We start from the raw sequence: 20,272 nt of genomic DNA on the forward strand, positions 1-20,272 counted from the left end.
AGCGGAGAAGGAAAAGAAAGGGAAGACAGAAATTAAAGACGTCCCTGTAGTCCGTGAATTTCCTCAGGTGTTCCCTGATGATCTTCCTGGATTACCGCCAAGTCGTGATATCGACTTCCCTATCGACCTCATTCCTGGAGCTAACCCCGTAGCTAAAGCCCCTTATCGACTCACGCCATCCGAAATGCGGGAACTCTCGAACCAACTCCATGAAATTACTCGAAAAAGGTTTTATTCGCCCGAGCACCTCTCCTTGGGGCGCACCAGTCCTCTTCGTTAAAAAGAAGGATGGGTCATTCAGGATGTGTATCGATTACCGGGAATTGAATAAGCTAACTATTAAGAACCGCTATCCCCTTCCTCGCATCGATGATTTGTTTGACCAATTGCAAGGTGCTACGTGTTTCTCGAAGATCGATCTACGTTCAGGTTATCACCAATTACGCATTCAAGAAGAAGATATACCTAAAACCGCTTTTCGCACACGTTACGGTCACTATGAGTTCGTTGTTATGCCTTTTGGTTTAACCAACGCACCCGCGGTTTTCATGGATCTGATGAATCGCGTGTGTAAGCCAGATCTAGACCATTTCGTTATCGTGTTCATCGACGATGTCTTGATCTATTCCAAATCGAAGGCCGAACACGCGCAACATCTACGTTTGGTTCTCGAGTTACTCCAGGGGAATCAACTCTATGCCAAGTTCTCCAAGTGTGAATTCTGGCTGGAGGAGGTTCAGTTTCTGGGTCACATCGTGAATAGTCAAGGTATCCATGTCGATCCTGCGAAGATTGAAGCAGTTAAGAGCTGGATTACGCCAAAGAACCCGTCAGAAGTCTGTTCTTTTCTCGAATTAGCGGGCTATTACCGACGATTTATCGAAGGATTCTCCAAGATCGCTATGCCGCTTACCGCCCTTACTCATAAAGACAAATCTTTTGTTTGGGGAACCGAACAAGTATCTGCTTTCTAAACCCTCAAGCATATGCTTTGCAATGCTCCTGTTCTCACATTGCCCGATGGGAACGACGGTTTCATTGTCTATTGTGATGCTTTCAACCTTGGTCTTGGTTGTGTTCTCATGCAATGGGACAAGGTTATAGCTTACGCTTCTCGACAGCTCAAAATCCACAAGAAGAACTATACAACCCACGACCTCGAGTTAGGCGTAGTGGTTTTTGCATTAAAGATTTGGCGACACTACCTGTATGGTACCAAGTGTACGATCTTCACCGATCACAGGAGTTTACAACACATCTTTGATCAGAAAGAACTCAATATGCGTCAACGCCGATGGGTAGAACTCCTCAACGATTACGACTGTGAGATTCGTTATCACCTAGCCAAGGCAAATGTCGTTGCCGACGCGCTCAGCAGAGGGAGTTATTTGCTCAGTATTCGTAATACCCAAGCCCAACACGATCTCGAAACCCTCATCCGCGAAGCCCAACATGCTTGCTTTAATGAACGCACCCTGAAGAAAGAGGGAATCTATCACGATGGAGCTCAGCTTGTAAGCAAATCGAATGGGATCTTCTATTTTCTGGACCGAATTTGGATTCCTAAGCGGCCCGAATTGCGAAGGATACTAATGGACGAAGCCCACAAATCCCGGTATTCTATTCATCCCGGTGCCGATAAAATGTACCAGGATCTTCGTTATAAGTACTGGTGGTCGGGCATGAAAAGGGATATCGCCCTCTATGTCGGAAGATGCCTGACTTGTGCAAGGGTCAAGGCTGAACATCAAAGACCCTCTGGCTTACTCGAACAACCACCAATCCATATGTGGAAGTGGGAGAGTATAGCTATGGATTTCATAACCAAACTTCCGCCCACGTCATCAGGTCACGACAGCATTTGGGTTGTCGTTGATCGATTGACCAAATCAACACAGTTTTTGCCAATACGGGAAGACTACAAGGTAGAACGATTAGCCCGAATCTACACCGATGAGATCATTTGTAATCATGGTACGCCTCGTGACATTATTTCTGACCGTGACGCTCGGTTTACCTTGCGATTGTGGGAAACGTTTCAAGCAACTCTCGGTACTACGCTTAACCTAAGTACCGCATTCCATCCTCAAACTGACGGACAGACTGAAAGGACAATCCGAACTCTTGAAGATATGCTCCGTGCGTGTGTCATAGACTTCGGTGGCAATTGGAACAAATACCTGCCATTAGTCGAATTCTCGTATAACAACAGTTATCATACCAACATCCAAATGGCACCATTCGAGGCTTTATATGGAAGAAGATGTCGATCACCTATTGTGTGGCATGAGATCGGTCACTCGCAATTAACCGGTCCTGAGCTATTACAAGAAACGACTGACAAAGTCCTCCAAATCCGAGACAACTTGTTGAAAGCCCGGGATAGACAGAAAAGTTATGCCGATAAACGACGCAAGCCCCTTGAATTTGAAGTTGGCGACTACGTACTCCTAAAGGTATCACCTTGGAAGGGTGTGGTCAAATTCGGTAAGAAAGGGAAACTAGCGCCTCGATATGTTGGACCTTTTAAGATTCTGGAAAGGATCGGAAAAGTCGCCTACAGACTCGAACTACCGGAGGAACTTAGTAACGTCCACCCGACTTTCCATGTGTCAAACCTCCAAAAGTGCCTGGCTGAGCATGATCTAATTGTACCTCTCGACGACCTTCAAATAAACGAAACGCTACACTTCGTGGAGAAGCCTGTTGAAATCATGGATCGCCAAACCAAGCAGCTCAGACGCTCGCGCATTCCTATCGTGAAAGTCCGATGGGAAGGCAAACGAGGCGCGGAGTTCACTTAGGAACTCGAGAGCGACATGAAGGCGAAGTACCCGTAGTTGTTTAAGTGAAAGCCTAGAGAGAGAAAGTAGCAAAAGGTGATTCACGGTGCTGTGCAGCTTTCAGCTCAATTTCGGGACGAAATTCCCTAAACAAGGGGAGGCTGTAACACCCCGTGTTTCCGAATGTGAAAGTCAAAGTCAAAGTCAAAGTCAAGATTGACTCCTTTGACTATAGTCAGTCTATTTTGTGTTTTACGTTAGTTGTAATATGTGGAGTATATGCTAAAATCGATTAATCGAAGTTTATTTATCGATACGAACTGCGTTACGACTGTGAATGATAGGAAGTAACAATGCGATAAAGTCAACTAATCAGTAATCGAATTAATCTAATCATCATCGAACTCGAAACTCGAATTACGCGAACTTTGGTTGTTATTATACGTGTGTGTGTGTGCCTTATGTGTTACTTGTGCATGTTTACTTTATGTTATGTGAGGTGATCAATCGAAACCCGACTCAAAACTCGAAAACTCAATCGAAATCGAATCACGATATTGGTGGAGAAGAGACAGCGCAAGATATAGATGATTGTATGTTAGATATAGTGGTTGGGATTAAAAGTAATTTGAATAGGAAACTCTATCGTACACGCATCGTCCTTAATCAAAATCGAAATATCAAAAATCGTCGCACCGAACACTCGAACCAGGCAGCTGAACGATCAGGCTCTCAGCCGATCGAACAGCCTAGCCGATCGGACTGCTGTCCGATCGGACAGGCTGTCCGATCGGGATGCCTGGCCGATCGACCAGCCCTTTCCCCTTTTGGAAGCCTATAAATACCCCTGTCATTGTCATCTTTACCACTTTTGGAAAGCTCTGACCGACCAGCTCGTGCTCCCCCCTTTTTCTCCGATTCTCTCGATTCCGGTAAGTTTTCGTCCTAAATCTTGTACTTTCTTGATGTATGCACACTCCTACACCTTTCTATCTTTCGAATCCTGATTTCTAACCGTGAAATCATCAAGATTCAAGTGTTCTAGGATGATGTCATCATGGTGTTCTTGAAGAACTTCATGTTTTGGCTTCAATCCACCAAGAATCACTTGGATCTAGCCGATTTCCACATAAACAAGCAAGGATCTATTATAGATCGAAACATCTGCACGGTGAAAAGGATTGAAAGATGGTTTTCCAACCTTCTTCTAACTCTTTTACACTCGATGCCTTCGAAACTAATAGAAACGGAACTTGTGCCGATTTGCTAAAAATTCCAGTGGTTGCATGACTCAAGATCCGGATTCTATCCACGAGGTTCACCGACTTCGGGTTGAACGTTAAACTCTGTTCCGAACAGTTCATTGGCCGGATTTGGGTGATTCCTATCTGAGCAGGAGAAACCAGTAAGAACGAGGGTTCTATGGTTCAACTTGTTGTCAAAACACCTCGATATAACGTCAAACAAACATAACAACCAAGTGTTAAACGAACAGGCTGATTAGGTCAGGATGCTGACCGATCGACCGGGCCAGCCGAATGGCTGGCACATGGCCCCACACTTAAAACAATTCCATGAAGCCTGGTATTGAACAAACTGCTGATTCGATCGGTCAAGCCGTCCGATTTGAATTACTCTTCGGATCATGAGATACTATGCTTCAACACTTAGCCAATTTTCAAACACGTTCAACGCATTGGAGTGCCACCCGATCGAACAGCCGTCCGATCAGGAGACACCCTGCTGAGAACTTGTTGACTGAGGTACCTAACCGATCGGACAGCCGGCTGAGCGGACTACCCATTCGATCGATCGGCCTGAAAGTTAAAGATACTTCAATGTTTCCAAACGCTACAACGAAAACTTCGAAAGTCAAACCATCATACACAAACACATCCTTCTTAAAGGAAGAAACAATCCACTCGAACAACCATCCGATCGGGGCTGTGTCCCGCCAACACGGGGCCGTGTCCAGCGTGCTGTCGTTTTCTATAAATGCAGCAAGATTCCAGCTCATTTGGACCACTCCAAAAGACAGAGATTTCTGGGATCTTCACTCATACCATCCTAGGTATGTTCTAAAAGAAGGTTCTCAAGAACCATCTTGTCTTTTCCACTTTTGTTCATTGTTTCTTCTTCAATTTCCAATTACTACCTCCATTAAAGCTTGGGAGCTTCTTGATTTCAACCTTTATTGTGATGTTTGTAAGGTCATTATTCAAGGAATCTTGCTTAAAACAATTTATACAACTTTGTTTGAATTATTTATGATGCTTAAAATTAACCTACAAATTGAAAAAAATAATTTAAAACTCCAAGATTCCTTGCTTTAAAAACCTGCAGACAATTGGACACGGGGCCGTGTTCATTGAACACGGGGCCGTGTCCAAGGTACTGTTTCATATAAATTGAGCCCTTTTTGGTCTGTTTTCCCAGAATGGCGAGCAGAACAAGCGGAACGTCTTCATCACACTCAAGGAACAACTGACAGGGGAGGAGGTCATCAACGGCGGAAGATTCTCTTGTAAACTATGTTTACGCCTTAAGAGAGGCTATTGATGAAATGACGGGGGTGGAAGAAGCATTGGTTGAACGTATCAATCACCTAACGGTGGGACTGGAAGCATGTCTCCGGGAGGTCAACCTCTTGCACCAGAGTTTGAACATTCTCGCCTCTCCTCCTTTGGTGCCAATAGTAACCCAAAGGGCATGGAACGTGGTGCCTGAAGTCATCATACCAGCCGAGTGGTACACCATACACCCAGGACCTCCTCACGACATATTACAAGGGGTCCCGGTTGGTGTTTCTCCTCCTCCACAAGATGTTGAGGAAAACGAAGCCGCCTTCTTCCTCCCAAGAGAGATAGAGGAATGGCTTTAACAACGTCTAGGAAAATAACCCTCGGTCGAGAGTCCTACTACACTTCTCAATACCGGAAAACTATTTCAGGGATTTTGGTTCCTAATGAAAAAGTGAACTCCTTATGATAATTTTATGTATCACTTGACCTATCTAGTTTAGGATTTTTTTTTCTTCTTTTAATTTTCCAGGAACGTTATGTAATTCTCTCTATGACTTTAATAAAAATGATGGTTTTAGTGTTTGGATGATGTTGTAATGGTTAAAACACACTCAGGATAGTGAAGGATGACAAGGGAAACGAGAAACATCACCCCATGCACGAAAACATAACTTACCGACAAAATTTCATCGTTATAGCAAGTTCCGCACGGGCCGTCTGCAGAAAATGCCCAATTCAGGTAACTGGACATGGGCTGTGTTCACTGAACACGCCCCGTGTCCAGGCTTCTGTTTCTTTTTACAAATTTCTGTTGCTGGCACTTGAACATGGGGCCGTGCCCGGTCACCACGGGGCATGTCCAGGCGCCCAGTAACATAAAATTTTGCTTTTAACGCCCTTTTACACATTCAATCGACCTAAAAACTTATTTTTGGGACACATTGAGGACAATGTGTAATTTAAGTGTGGGGGGGGATGCTAAAACTTTGAATCTTGCAAGTCCTAATTAACAAGCATTACATAAAACTCTATTGGAACCGCTAATCACCCCAATTTTTTTTCAAAAATTTTCATTTTTTTTACTTGTCTAAGTTTAAGTTGGGAATTTCAAGTTCTAACAAGGTTATATTTTTACAAATTTACAACCGATAGCGTCGTGATAAAATGAACCAACATAAGAAAATTATGAAACGGCATGACAAGCTTCGTTAAAATTTGATTATATATACTTGATCACATAAAAACCCATTCCCACAAAAGTGAGTTTTGAGCCTTTATTGAGCATACAAATACATATCTTTACACTAAATGCTCATTTTTCGTTTCTTGTGTGAATAGCCGCTTGGTTCTTGCAACTCTAGAACTTGCCACGACAATGCATTCCCGGTCCTTACCAACTTAAACCCGAGTAAGTAAATGATGGAGGCATTAGGACTAACCCTTTTTCTTTCTACACCATTATTTTTCAATTTTTTACTACCTACCAAAAATCCCCCTAGTTAACCCCTTTGAGCCTAAACCTTTTCATTTCTTAACCCAAAACAAACACCCTTTTTACCCACCAAAACCCTTTTTATTTTAACCCTTTCTTTTAGTAACAAAGCTCGGTTTTTCTTATGACTTATGAAAAAAAAATGAATGATATGATGAAACCAAATAAACAAACAAGTTCATCAAAAATAACTTTGTTTGAAAAGAAATGGTTCATCAAAATAAATTGTCAAAAATAAAAAGTCTTTCAAAAACCGACGCTTTTTACGCTTTTCGCCCTTTTACTAACCACTAACCCAACCACCCACCTTTAGCCCAAGTCTAACCCTTCACCCAAAAAAGTCCTCTTGATATTTACAAAGGTGTATAGTTAAAAAGAAGGAGGATTGATTGCTTGGCAAACTTATGGTAGGAGTAAGTTCCATGTCGCTCTCGAGTGATCCACTAAAAATACACCTTCGGCCGAGTGTTGAGTGATCCCCCATGAGGTATGTGAACTTGTATATAAAGGAAATTTTAAAAAGGCATGTTATGCCCTAATAAGTAATTTATCTTATGAAACGTTTTAATAAATCATGACGAACATGATTGTAAATAAATAAAAATACAACTTAATAAAGAATCTTGGAAATCCCGACACTCTATGACAAGCCCAAAAAACCTTCTCTTCTACCCATTCCATTTGGGAGTGTAAAGCCACATTATAAAGAGTTTTGCTTGAGGACAAGCAAAGATTCAAGTGTGGGGGTATTTGTGTCTAGGGTTTACTCCTAGACACTATATTGTTCCTGTTCCACCCATATAACAATCATGCAACAATGAATTTTGAATTCTCTAAGTTCATCAGAAATTCAAATAGAGATTTCTTATCAAATTTCACATACCTTATGACCCCCTTACAATGGAGATCACCAATCTAAGCTCGGATTTCGTTTTGCAACTGATTTGAGCCTTCAATATGTGAGATTTATGAAAGTTAGGGTTCTTGGAGAAACCTGGTCGCCCCCTCTGTGTTTTGATCGACCCAGCACACACACAAGTGTGTGTTTTGTGTTTAAATTATGTTTTATTATAATTATTTTCAATTTAAACACTTTTGGTCCCTCAACTATCATTTAGTTCATATTTTTAGTGCTTTAACCCACTTATAAGTTACTACAAAACTTTTATCTAACTAGGTTATTTTTAATCCTAGTTAGTTCACTTGTTTATATACCGACATCACATTTAAAATTATGATTTAGATTTTCGGGGTGTTACACTTATGTGCAAGCTCACGTGGACCTACCTCATCCCAACACACCGGGGTTCGGAATTTTCTACCGTAAAGCATCTCGTACGGAGCCATACCGATGCTTGCGTGGTAACTGTTATTATATGAACATCCCAACTTCCCCCAAAGTCGATAATACATGCCCGTAACATATCTTCCAACGTTTGTATTGTTCTTTCACTTTGTCCATCCGTTTGTGGATGGTATGCTGTGCTAATGAACAGTTTGGTCCCCATTCGCTCTTGGAATTCGTGCCAAAAGGTTGAAGTAAACCGAGTATCTCTATCGGACACGATGGATATCGGTACTCCGTGGTGTGCCACTATTTCATTGGTGTACACTTCTGACATTTTTTCGGACGTATAAGTCTCACGAATCGGAATGAAGTGAGCACTTTTTGTCAATCTATCCACAACTACCCATATAGCATCATATCCGCGGTTGGTTTTGGGCAGTTTGGTCAATAAATCCATTGTGATTTGCTCCCATTTCCACACTGGGATCTCCAACGGTTGCAGTTTACCATATGGCTTTTGCTGCTCTGCCTTGACTTGCAAACAGGTCAAGCACTTCTCCACATACTTTACAACATCTCTTTTCACTCCGGGCCACCAATAGTTTTGCTTTAAATCATTATACATCTTGGTCGCCCCTGGATGGATAGAATAACGGGATTTATGGGCTTCGTCAAGTATAAGCGTCTTGACTCCACACGAATTTGGGACCCATATTCTCCCGAAACGAGTCTTTAACCCGTTGTTACCATCCACCAATTCTTTCAATTGGCCAATTATCCTTTCTTTCTTCAAATTTTCCTCTTTCATTGCTTCAACTTGAGATTTTCGGATTCGTTCAAGTAGACCCAATGTTACAATTAGTTGCATCGATCGTACTCGAATTGGTGTATAGTCCACCTTTCGACTCAACGCGTCCGCCACCACATTAGCTTTCCCGGGATGGTAATGTATATCACGATCAAAATCTTTGACTGTTTCTAACCACCGCCTCTATCTCATGTTTAATTCCTTCTGATCGAAGAAATATTTCAAACTTTTATGGTCGATAAAGATAGTGCATTTTACCCATACAAATAATGCCTCCAAATCTTTAAGGCAAATACCACCGCCGCCAACTCGAGATCGTGTGTAGGGTATTTCTTTTCATGAGTCTTCAGTTGTCTTGAGGCATAGGCTATAACCTTGCCTCGTTGCATCAAAATGCACCCGAGCCCCGAATGTGACGCATCCGAGTAAACTACCATATCATCAACTCCGTCCGGCAATGTTAATACCGGAGCATGAGTCAATTTTTCTTTGAGCGTTTGGAATGCTTTTTCTTGATCATCGCCCCATATAAACTTTTCATCTTTACGAGTTAATTTGGTCAACGGCGCGACAATCTTGGAGAAATCTTGTATGAATCTCCTATAATATCCCGCAAGCCCCAAAAAGCTCCTGATTTCCGAAGGATACTTTGGTGGATTCCATCACGCCACTACTTCTATTTCTATCTTCTTAGCATTTCCAACACTTCACGTAAATGGCTTGCATGTTCTGCTTCATTCTTTGAATATACTAAGATGTCGTCGATGAATACTATCACCGACTTGTCCAACATCGTCTTGCAAACCCGGTTCATGAGGTACATGAAAGTCGTGGGCGCATTGGTCAATCCGAAGGACATGACGAGAAATTCATAAGGTCTGTACCGTGTACGAAAGGCCGTCTTCGGTACATCCTCCTCCTTGACCTTCAACTGATGATACCCTAATCTAAGGTCAATCTTGGAGAACCAAGTCGCACCTTGTAGTTGGTCAAATAGGTCATCAATTCTTGGGAGCGGGTATCAATTCTTCACCATGAGTTTATTTAACTCCCGGTAATCGATACACATTCGCATGCTCCCATCCTTCTTTTTCACAAATAGCACCAGTGTGCCCCATGGAGACACACTCGGCCTAATAAACTCCTTATCGAGCAGGTCTTGAATCTGAGACATCAATTCTTGTAGCTCCGATGGCGCGAGCCGATACGACGCCTTGGCCACAGGTTTCGCACCCGGAATCAATTCGATTCCGAACTCTACTTCCCGTTCAAGTGGTATTCCCGGCAAATCCTCTGGAAACACATCAGCATACTCACGTACCACCAGTACGTCTTCAATCTTTGGCGATCTCTTGTCTGGTTCGTTCGCGTATATCATGAACGCTCTACATCCGCGTTTCATAAGTTTGTGGGCTTTTAACATTGAGCATATTACGGGATTACCCCCTTTCTCGCCATTGATGGTAACGTGTTTTCCACTTAGAGACGTTAGTTTTATCTCCTTGCGGAAACACACGACCTTTGCGTGATGTCGAGATAACCAATCCATCCCGACCACTACTTGGAATTCTCCCATCCACATCAGGATCAGGTCTATTGAGTATTCTTCACCATCAATACTCATCTTACAATCTTGACACACGTCACACACGATAAAACTTTTGTTGTCACCTATTTCTACTTCTAGAGGCGTAGGTAATTTTGTCTATATAAATGAAGGATGTCGAATAAATCCATGTGAAATAAAGGATTTATTTGCGCCCGTATCAAATAACACATGTGCAGGAATTGAATTTATGGCGAATATACTTGAGACCACATCGGGTTCCCTCTTTGCCTCGGCCGTGGTTAACTGGAAGGATATGGCCTTTGATTTTGGAGTTTCTGTTTGCGAATCCTTGCCATCCTTCTTTCCAACTAACTCCAGGCATTCTGATTTCTTATGGCCCGGCTGGTAGCACTTATAACAAACCGACACTTTTCCCGGGCATAATGCAGCCGTATGCCCTGACTTTCCGCATATAGGGCACGGCTTATCTTTGAACCGACACTCGCCCTTGTGCCCTTTACCACAGACCTTACAACTCGGCGACCCGCCTTTCCCTTCTTGTTTCTTAGACGACTTTGTTGTACGCGCCTTCTTCGTAGGGCTTGGATTAACAACTTGTGCCCTTCGTTCACCTCTCTCAATTTGCTTTTTCAGCTCTATCTCCCTTTCTCGAGCAGTGTTAATGATTTCAGTGAGAGTCTCGTATTTCGAGGGAGTCATAAACTCCCGATATTCTGCACTCAGCATATTATAATAATAATACACTTTCTGCTCTTCGGACGTCACCAACTCGTCACAAAATCTTGGTTTGTCAAGAAAGATCCCCGTGATCTTATCGATAGATTCACCTTTTTGCCTTAGCTGAATAAATTCATCCTTGATTCGGTTGATAACTGCCTTGGGACTGTGGTGTTTAAGGAATGGTACCTTAAACTCGTCCCATGTCATTGCCCTTGCCGCTTCGCTTCCAATCTCCTTTTTCTTGTTATCCCACCAATCTTTTGCTTGACCTCTCAGCTGACCCGTACCATAAGCTACGAAGTCATTTGTGTCGCAGTGAGTTCTCTGAAACACCCCCTCAATATCGCTTAACCATCATTGGCATATTATCGGATCCACCTCTCCATTATAAAGTGGTGGTTTACATGCCATGAATTCCTTGTATGAGCAGCCCTTGCGCTCTCCAGATTTTTCCTTTGCTGTGTTGGTACTATCTTCCAACTTCTTGATCCTCTCTTCGACTACCGCAAGTACCGTGTTTTGGATCTTATCTATAAAACCGGATAGGCTATTTTCGATTGCCTTTCCTACCTCCTCGGCAATCACTTCTTTCATTTGCTCGGTGACTATCGGCACCGCATCATCATTACCTTTTTCCGTCATCTTTGAAACTGAAATGTTTACTCCAATTGTTAAACATTTGATCTATAACATATATTTTATTTGCTTCGGTTTAGCCAAGTTCATAACTTGCTTTAACCGTTCTCATTTAGTGCACTTTCCGGGTTTGAGTGTGTTAACACGCTCTTCCCGTGCACGTCAATTCATATTTCCCTTCTACTTTTAATAAGTCTACTAAAATAATTAACTCTTACCGGATGTTTGATCAAGCTTGAACCGAACACACTTTCTTAACAACCTTGAGCTCTGATTACCAACTTGTAACACCCGTCTAATTTATTTATTATTTTATCATAAAATACGCACTTTTAAAAAAAATGCATAATTAACAAAAACTTAGTTAATAAACTAAGATATACATCGTTATAGTGTGTTAACATAATCAACTAGCTAGTTTAAAACATCCAACATTTAGTAGTGTTTAAAAACAACATTGTCTAAACATGATTAGATTAGTGCGGAAGCTTCAATACTTGTGTTCGGTTCTTGATTCCTTGCTTGATTGACATCCGAAATAAAACGAGCATTACCTAAGGTCAAAACCACATCAATTGTTAGTTTTGACAACATAATATCACGTATATATAAGTTCTATTGCCAAACAACGAAAACAAAACAAAAATGCAGCAATTAGGGTTTGTCGCGCCCCGCGACAGATCATGCCTCATCTTTCGCGGCCCGCGACGGTGATCATGGCTTGGCGTCGTGTGTCGCGAGCACCTCATTTCGACAGTAAGTTTGTTGTTTGGAGCTGCATATTTGCCCAGCAATGTTATTTTCAATTTCAAACTTTAAAATGTCATAACTTTCGATTTACAAACCCGATTTACGCGATTCTTTTTCCCACGCGTCCGTAATTTAAATACGGATCCATTTACCATCTTAGTTTACATAAAATCTGATTTATAAGCTAATGGCTTATAAATCCTTTTTATAATTTTTCGACCCGTTTGGTTTTTACATCACTTTACATATTTGTTAACACTAACAATTACCAACATTTTGACCTAATCCCGGGCTTATCTAACATCTATGTTTCACTTCAATCATACGATTTGCGCACACCTTAGTGTCATGCTTGTTACCTTATGTTTTCAAGCTTACTAATTTATGCAATGTCTACAAGATTATAATCTTGAACATTTGACCCAATATCATAGGTTCATTAAACCAATTTAGCGTATCCATTTCTTGGCTTACGCACTCATAACACCAACTCATTTTGTGACGTCTAAGTCACTTCAATAGTTAATGTCTTAGAGACATAGATTTGACCCGTTTGGTTGTCAAGGAAAAACCATCACTTTAATGACAAACCTAATTATTTCTCACCATCATTTTGACCCGTTTGATTGTCGAGTGAGCTTCGTCACTTCAATGACACACCAAACACATATACTACACTATGACACCATTAACAAATTATATCCAAATGTTTATGCAAAATCTAACGGGACTAAAGCCACGTACCTTTAGAGCACCCCTTTCAAGCACGTATCCCCTCTGGCTTGTCCACTTGACGATCCGGACTCCTTGCCTAAAGGAGTTCAATTCACAATGTTTTTAGAACTCTTTTTATGCACTTTAACGCATTGTCATAATAATCAAACATGCGTTTTATTCGATTTTTAACACTTAATTCTTCACTTAGGCATTTTGTCGAACACCTAACGGGTTTAATTTTTATATAATTAGAATCAAGTTCATAACTTGTTATTTTCGCCAATTATAATCACACATTTCGATTCCATCATGTCAAGCATGCATACTATCATCAAAATCATCATATAGACATCAAGTAATACTACTTGTGATAGTTATAACTCTTGTGTTCATCCTATTTTGCAAAACCCACTTAACCTATGAATGGGTTATCATGAGTTTCATAATTTTCTATCTAATTTCAGCAAATTATCATCTAAAATTCACTCCTAGACTTGTTTCTATTACAAGTTCCATCTATTCATCACAAAATCAAGTTCCATTTTCGATTTCACAATTTACCAAGAATCTGAGATGAAGTTAAATGATGAAATTAAGCATACCTTATGATCCCTTCAACGAGGTGATCACTAATTTGCGCTTAGAAATCGATTTGGAACAGATTAGAGCCCTCATTTTGAGCAATTTTGTGAAACTAGGGTTTGGAAGGTGAGTTGGTCGCCCTCCTGTGTTCTAGATCGATCCCAACACACAATTATGTGTTTGGATTTTAATTTTTTTGTTTTTATCAAATCTAGTTTGATTTTTAGCAACTTTGGCCCGTAAACTATTTGTGCTTTTCTAATTTAGATGTTTTTATTCAAACTCCATGTTATTACAAGATAGTTAACTAACTAGGTTATTTATATCTCTAATTAGTTTATTCTTGTTTATTTTACACTTTATAATTCTAATATAAAGTTTTATATTTTCGGGGTGTTACATGCAACCACCATTCAGCACTGTAATAAGTATATAAGACTACAAAACACCATTCAACAGTTCATAACACTGTAATAAGTATATAACACTACAAAACAAGATATAACACTACAAATCACTATAAAACACTATGAATAGTATATAACACCATATAACCCTTTTTATAACTCTGTATAGCATTACAACATTATACATAATACTGCAACCACCATTCAGCACTGTAATAAGTATATAACACTACGAATCTCTATAAAACACTACGAATAGTATATAACATCATATAACCCTTTCATAAATCTGTATAACACTACAACATATATAAAATAATAATGATCATAGTTATTTTTGTGAGTTATTTATTTATTTTTAAATATTTAATGTGGTTGTATTGTATGGATGAGAAAAATACAATGTGTTAAATAATAAAAAGATAGTTGGTATATAAGAAATCTAATTTTTTTCATATGTATTTATATATTTATAGTTATGATTTAAGTTAATTTAATTGTGCTAAAATAATATTTAAAAGACTAAGTACATTTAATTGAATTAATATTTATTAATTCAATAAAAAACTAATATTTAGTTGAAAAAATGTATTAAAAATTAAATTAAACAAAAGTTATAATTACCAAGTCAAAGATTATCTTTTTAAATACATATTTTGACAATTGTACGTGTTAACAAATTAAATTTTATGTTATTCAAACATGTGTGACACGCTAGTTTATACAACTCGTGCAACACATAAGTTTTTAAAAGACAACATTTTATATTGCTATGTATATAACATTACATTTACTCAATACGTGTAATACATGAAATTCTAACCTAGTATATTTTCTCTCTGTATATTTATGTAGATATGTAATTTAGTTCTTATATCATTATCTTATAGATCATAAGTATTATTATATAGTTTTATACTTAATACATTAAATTAAAATTATATAAATAATAGATCTGTTTCCACTATTCTCTCATTATTCTCTATGGTCCCCTCTCCTCCCTACCATCTAAAGAAACTTTAAAGCAATAATTTCCGGTCAAATTATTTTTTGGAAAACATACACATATTACTACAAATACATAATTCATAACGGATACACATGTGAATGGAATGTTGAAAACAAAAATAAGTAAATTAACTCCGAATGCATGGTAAAATATATAATAACACATATGTGCATGGAGCAAAATTGATTAAAAAAGAGTCATGTTTATAGTCGGTACAAAGGGCAAAATGCACGCAGAGCCGTTCCTATGTTTTAGGAGACCCTAAGCGAACTACAAAGTGGAGGCCCTTGAGACCGACAATTTTTTTTAACGGCCAAAAAACGTATATTTAGTTAAATCAACAGACTAACAGTGTGTTAGCCCTCGTCACAATTACAAGAAGTTTGTCCAAAAGGAACCACATTAACTACATTTACTCGAAACATTAAATTTACACCATTCATCCCATGTGATTTCCTTTAGCACCGAATGACTTTTAATCCATAAATACGCTAGATGCTTTATTTCTTCGATCATCGGAGCGAAGCATGCTTGTTTAGTGTTAAAGACGAGTTCATTCCTGCTCCTCCACACCACCCATATGGCCACTTGCATCACTGTCTACACTAATTTTCTACGCTTTGTGATACCTTGAATTAGCTGGTGCCATCCCAAAATATCCTTGACAAAGAATGCAAATATACTAGATATGATTCTACACAATTTTGAAATATAATCCCACACCAAGTGGACCACTTGACAGTTGACAAACAAGTAGTCCACATTCTTATCCTTTTGGCTCTCAAATTTTGCACCTAATTGAACCCGTTTGGACATTTCTGCGGGCTAAAGCAATAACCGTCGACATTCTTCCCAAGGAAATTCTCTAAGATAGAAAATTCACTTTGGCCTGGTCCCAGTTTTTCTACACAAAATCATTCCCCAAATCTGGAAATTTAGCACTTTGTAATCTGTTTTTAAAAGTTTTAACAGTAAACGTACCCGAGTCGTTTAAATCCCACACCCATCAGTCCACTCCCGTACCACTGCAGCAGTGAGTAGAGCCTCGGTGAGATCTTGCAGTTCTGCGATTTCGTTTAGTGACGAGAGGAACGACAATTATAAACTAAAAAGTTATCCTTTTCGATATATTTAGAAGTTCTCGCTTTTGTGATTCGATTAAAGCACTTTGTTTACATTGTTTTTTTTTTTTTTTTTTGCCTTTTTGAATAACCAGATTCAATCAAAAGTATGGATTCGATTTGACATTGCTGAAATATAAATCTATTTAAGAGATTAACAATGAGTCCTAAAGAACAAATTACAATAAGCAAACAAGCCCTAAAGGCCTAAACAACAAACTGAAATCAACAAATGGGCCCTAATTCCCTAAACAACAACTTGAAATCACCAAATAATGAAATAAGCATAAGCTCTAAACCACAAATTCAAATATGCAAATACATCCTAAACAGCAAATGTGAATAATCGGATATTTAACCTGAGTGCCACTGTCTTCCAAGTTCAAAGCCAACCACAAGGCGAAATCGCAAAACTAAGTGAAAGAAGTGTCTGTCTTCCAAGTTCCAAATAATCAAATCGACAAATCACAAACTTATTTTAGTTTCTGTTTGAGGGTTTGAGCAATATGTATATTGATTTCGCCCATATAGCCGTTGATACAATGTTACCTCTGTTATTCAATTGATATTGCCATGCGATGATTAGCCCCAAATCTGAAAGCCCTAAAGTCGCCCACCGCCCTAATTGTGATGATTACACGTCGGTTTACTCAATCGATGCCCTGATTTCACGTTTCTTTATTGCCTCGATTCATTCGCAAGTCTGATTCTTCGAAGAACGTTGCCGCGCTTTGAGTTTCTTTATGGATTGGGTTTAACGGATTGCAATATATGGACACTTGGGCCTAAGTTCTTGAGTGTAATAGAGTTAAGATGGGCCTAGTATAAAAAACCTTATAGAAATTTGGTGGCCCTTTAAACATGGTGGCCCTAGGCTTTTGCCTAGAGTCATAAGCCCATTGGGCCGGCCCTGAATGCACGTGCCCCTCTCACATCAAGTCTCTACGTGGGCTAGTGCCACTTTAAGCTTCCAAAGCTATTTTTACAAACCTCCGTCTTTTGTAAAAACCTTTTACAAAACCTAACCTTTTATTTTTTCTGGCAATACAAAACCTCTACAAACCTCAACCTTGCAACCAACTTTTATATAAAGTAATATACATACAGTATAGTTTGTGAATGTGAAGCCTACCTGTGGTCCGCAAGTGCGGACTTGGAGGTATGGGTGGCACATCGTGTCAACCTGATCTGTTAAGATACAAACATGATATGACACAACCCGAAACAGGTAAACATGAACAAGACACGAAATCTTATCATGTTAGATTTTTTCAAACACAAACATGAACCGGATAATAAACATGTTACATGATATGACCTATTAAGACATGAAAAAAGTATCAAATTATCATACGATCTGTTAAGACATGAAGATGACTTGTTAAGACACGAACAAGACCTGTTATTAAATATAAACTTTACTTTGAAGTATATATATATATATAATTAGGAGCCTTACATTTTTGTTTTATTTAAAATTATAAACGTGGCTGTTAAGACACAAAATTAAGCAGGTCTTAACGTGTCGACCTGTTATAGACATGAAACATGATAAGGTTAAACAAGAAACCTATTAACTTCGTATAGGTTCGTGTAGAAATTGCCAGCCCTACTTGAAAGCAGGACTTTGTTGTCGGACGGAAGATGCATCACATGTGCAGTCCGTGGGGTTGGGTTTTCAAATTAAGAGTTTACCACCTCATCCTCATTTTGGAAGCTCTCAGGGTGGCCGGGAGGTAACCCGTCAGTACCCTGTCAACACCCAATACGAGGTGTACAGCTCATCTAGTCCGAATTAAACCTGTGAAACCTACGTCCACTGGCAACCAAATTCCTGAGCTACCCGAAGCCTACACCATCTTCCCTCATAAACACACACAAGCTTTTTTTTGGCTAGTCAAGGAATTCCCTACTCGATTTACTGGCGGTGATGTACCTAATCGGATATAGGTACCTAGATTGGATTTGGAGTTACTAACTACACCCCGCCCACCCTTAGGTTACCTCTTTAGAGTCACCGGCCACTAGTTTCTTATTTCTACGAAAACAATATTCTTAAGAGACTCTTGTTTAAATACCACTTCATGTTTTCAACCTTCTCTCAACTCTTGAGTGTATGACAAGTTTCCATATTATTCACAGGATTTTCCACTTTAGCCAATATTTAGATTTACATGGTATGGTAGGTTGCGAATCTCTCACATAGTGGAACAAAAAGTGATAGATACTTTTTTTGAACGGCAAGTTTTGATCACTGATGGACCACTGGAGTATCATCGTATAATCAGCGGAACCACCCGATCATATCCATCTCCAGTAGGTTATAATGCCTATATACTAATTCAAGAGGAAACACAATAAATCTGGGAAAACCTCATTGTGAGAATCAAACCCAGAACCTAAGATTTAAGGCCTTATAACACCCTCAAGATGCCACTAGACTATAATGCCATATATGATAGATACTTTAAGTATTTAACACATAAAAATATAGTTACTTGTGTCCAAAGTTAATAAAAAGCATTCTTCACAAATTTTTCTGTTAATTTTTCACTAACGTATCCAACAAAGCATGTAAACTCAATTAACAATAGATGAAGGTCCCAAAATTTTCACACAGGTAAACCATATAAAAAGTATATAAGCAACGAAAACTATTTGTTCCAAGAATTTTGGAACCCATAATTCATGAATCTGAAAGGTGTGTCGTATGTTCTTTATCTTCTGCAAACATATCCAGACAAACAAAAAAAATAACTTGTTCCAACATTTGAAAATAAGCTTGATGTACTTCGGTCCATGGCGGAACAAAGGCCAAAGGATCAAGTGACCATCAGAGGATAACTGAGGGTCACTTGACCCTCTGACTATTTTGTTCCGCTGTTACATCTAATGCCTCCAGAGAGTCAAGTCGATATTAGAATCAGTGTCATCACTCCAGTCAAAACCCTTCTTCATGCCTGGTGGTGTAATCACTAACCCCTCCGCCATGCTATTATAAAAACCATGCATATTAAACACCATCTCTTCATCAACAAAACCCGTCTCCGCCACCTCCACTGCCATGTTTCCGCCGCCTTGTCCCACCTCACAACACCCTAACGAAGACGACGACTCAACGTCATACCCTCTTGGCCCAAATGCAAGAGCTGCCTCTAAAGCAGCTTGTTTAATATCACTATCAGAAGTTGACGCAGCCCGTTTAATAAAACGGGCCGAGTCACTAAAATTAAGTGGCGAGCCATCGCCACGTAAAGCTAGGGTTGCTGCATCATAAGCCCTAGCCGCCATTTCGGGAGTGGGAAAAGTTCCCAACCAGATTCTATGTTTCGTACTAGGCTCGCGTACTTCGCTAACCCATTTGGACCCATTTCTTAATCTGACACCCCTATACACGGGGTGTCTTGTTTCCTTAAACTTCTTCCTCCCCGCCTTTCTTTTAGTCGTCGTTGACGAGGATACATGCAGTTCGGTAGCCTCGGTTTGAGACGAGGATGACGAAGAAGTCGAATAAGAACAATCGTCTTCAACAGTTTGCATTCTTGTAATACGAGAGGAGTAGAAGAAGTTGATGTGAATTTATAGTGAATACTTTTGGTTTATGAATATTTATAATAAACAATATGAATAAAGGACTTGTGAAGTACCAGAAAATTGACATGATAGGCTGGTTATCTATACCTTGTCAACTGTCATTAAAAACACGTGCAAGATTCAAGACCAAGTAAACACATAGATACAAAAGAAATAAAAACATTTGCATATAACGCGAAAGAGAACGGACGGAAACTGGTCCACCACAGATTGAGATAGGAGTTCGAATTTTCTGAAAACTAAGACAAGTTCAACATACACGAAATATGTTTG

The 20,272-nt window shown here is 39.5% G+C and overlaps 2 protein-coding genes and 1 long non-coding RNA gene across 3 annotated transcripts; all 3 read right to left on the reverse strand.

Annotated features, from left to right (window-relative positions):
- Window positions 1-9,147: 9,147 nt before the first annotated feature.
- Window positions 9,148-11,390, reverse strand: LOC118486430. The gene is made up of 3 exons (XM_035982870.1): window positions 10,710-11,390; window positions 9,999-10,598; window positions 9,148-9,468 (listed from the first exon to the last, which is right to left on the reverse strand). Exons 1-3 carry the CDS (start codon window positions 11,388-11,390, stop codon window positions 9,148-9,150), a joined length of 1,602 nt encoding a protein of 533 aa, XP_035838763.1.
- A 4,203-nt stretch (window positions 11,391-15,593) lies between these two features.
- LOC110907413 lies at window positions 15,594-17,184 on the reverse strand. Its single transcript, XR_002573948.1, has 3 exons — window positions 16,765-17,184; window positions 16,266-16,348; window positions 15,594-16,173 (listed from the first exon to the last, which is right to left on the reverse strand). It is a non-coding gene; the product is annotated as an uncharacterized LOC110907413 (long non-coding RNA).
- Window positions 17,185-19,019: 1,835 nt separating this feature from the next.
- LOC110907417 (dehydration-responsive element-binding protein 1F) lies at window positions 19,020-19,961 on the reverse strand. The gene has a single exon (XM_022152406.2). The coding sequence runs from the start codon at window positions 19,943-19,945 to the stop codon at window positions 19,295-19,297; it is 651 nt and encodes a 216-aa protein (XP_022008098.1). The 5' UTR covers window positions 19,946-19,961; the 3' UTR covers window positions 19,020-19,294.
- Window positions 19,962-20,272: the final 311 nt, after the last annotated feature.

Source organism: Helianthus annuus, chromosome 2, assembly GCF_002127325.2.
Source record: "Helianthus annuus cultivar XRQ/B chromosome 2, HanXRQr2.0-SUNRISE, whole genome shotgun sequence".
Classification (NCBI taxonomy): Eukaryota; Viridiplantae; Streptophyta; class Magnoliopsida; order Asterales; family Asteraceae; genus Helianthus; species Helianthus annuus.

What these genes read in the sequence shown, in the direction of transcription:
- LOC118486430 (XM_035982870.1), bottom strand. Translation starts at nt 11,390, where the DNA reads ATGACATGGGACGAGTTTAAGGTACCATTCCTTAAACACCACAGTCCC. An exon ending in CAAAGAGGGAACCCGATGTG is followed by an intron (nt 10,599 to 10,709) that starts GTCTCAAGTATA and finishes TCATTTATATAG; the next exon opens with ACAAAATTACCTACGCCTCT. An exon ending in TGTCTCCATGGGGCACACTG is followed by an intron (nt 9,469 to 9,998) that starts GTGCTATTTGTG and finishes GATTTCTCCAAG; the next exon opens with ATTGTCGCGCCGTTGACCAA.
- LOC110907417 (XM_022152406.2), bottom strand. Translation starts at nt 19,945, where the DNA reads ATGCAAACTGTTGAAGACGATTGTTCTTATTCGACTTCTTCGTCATCC.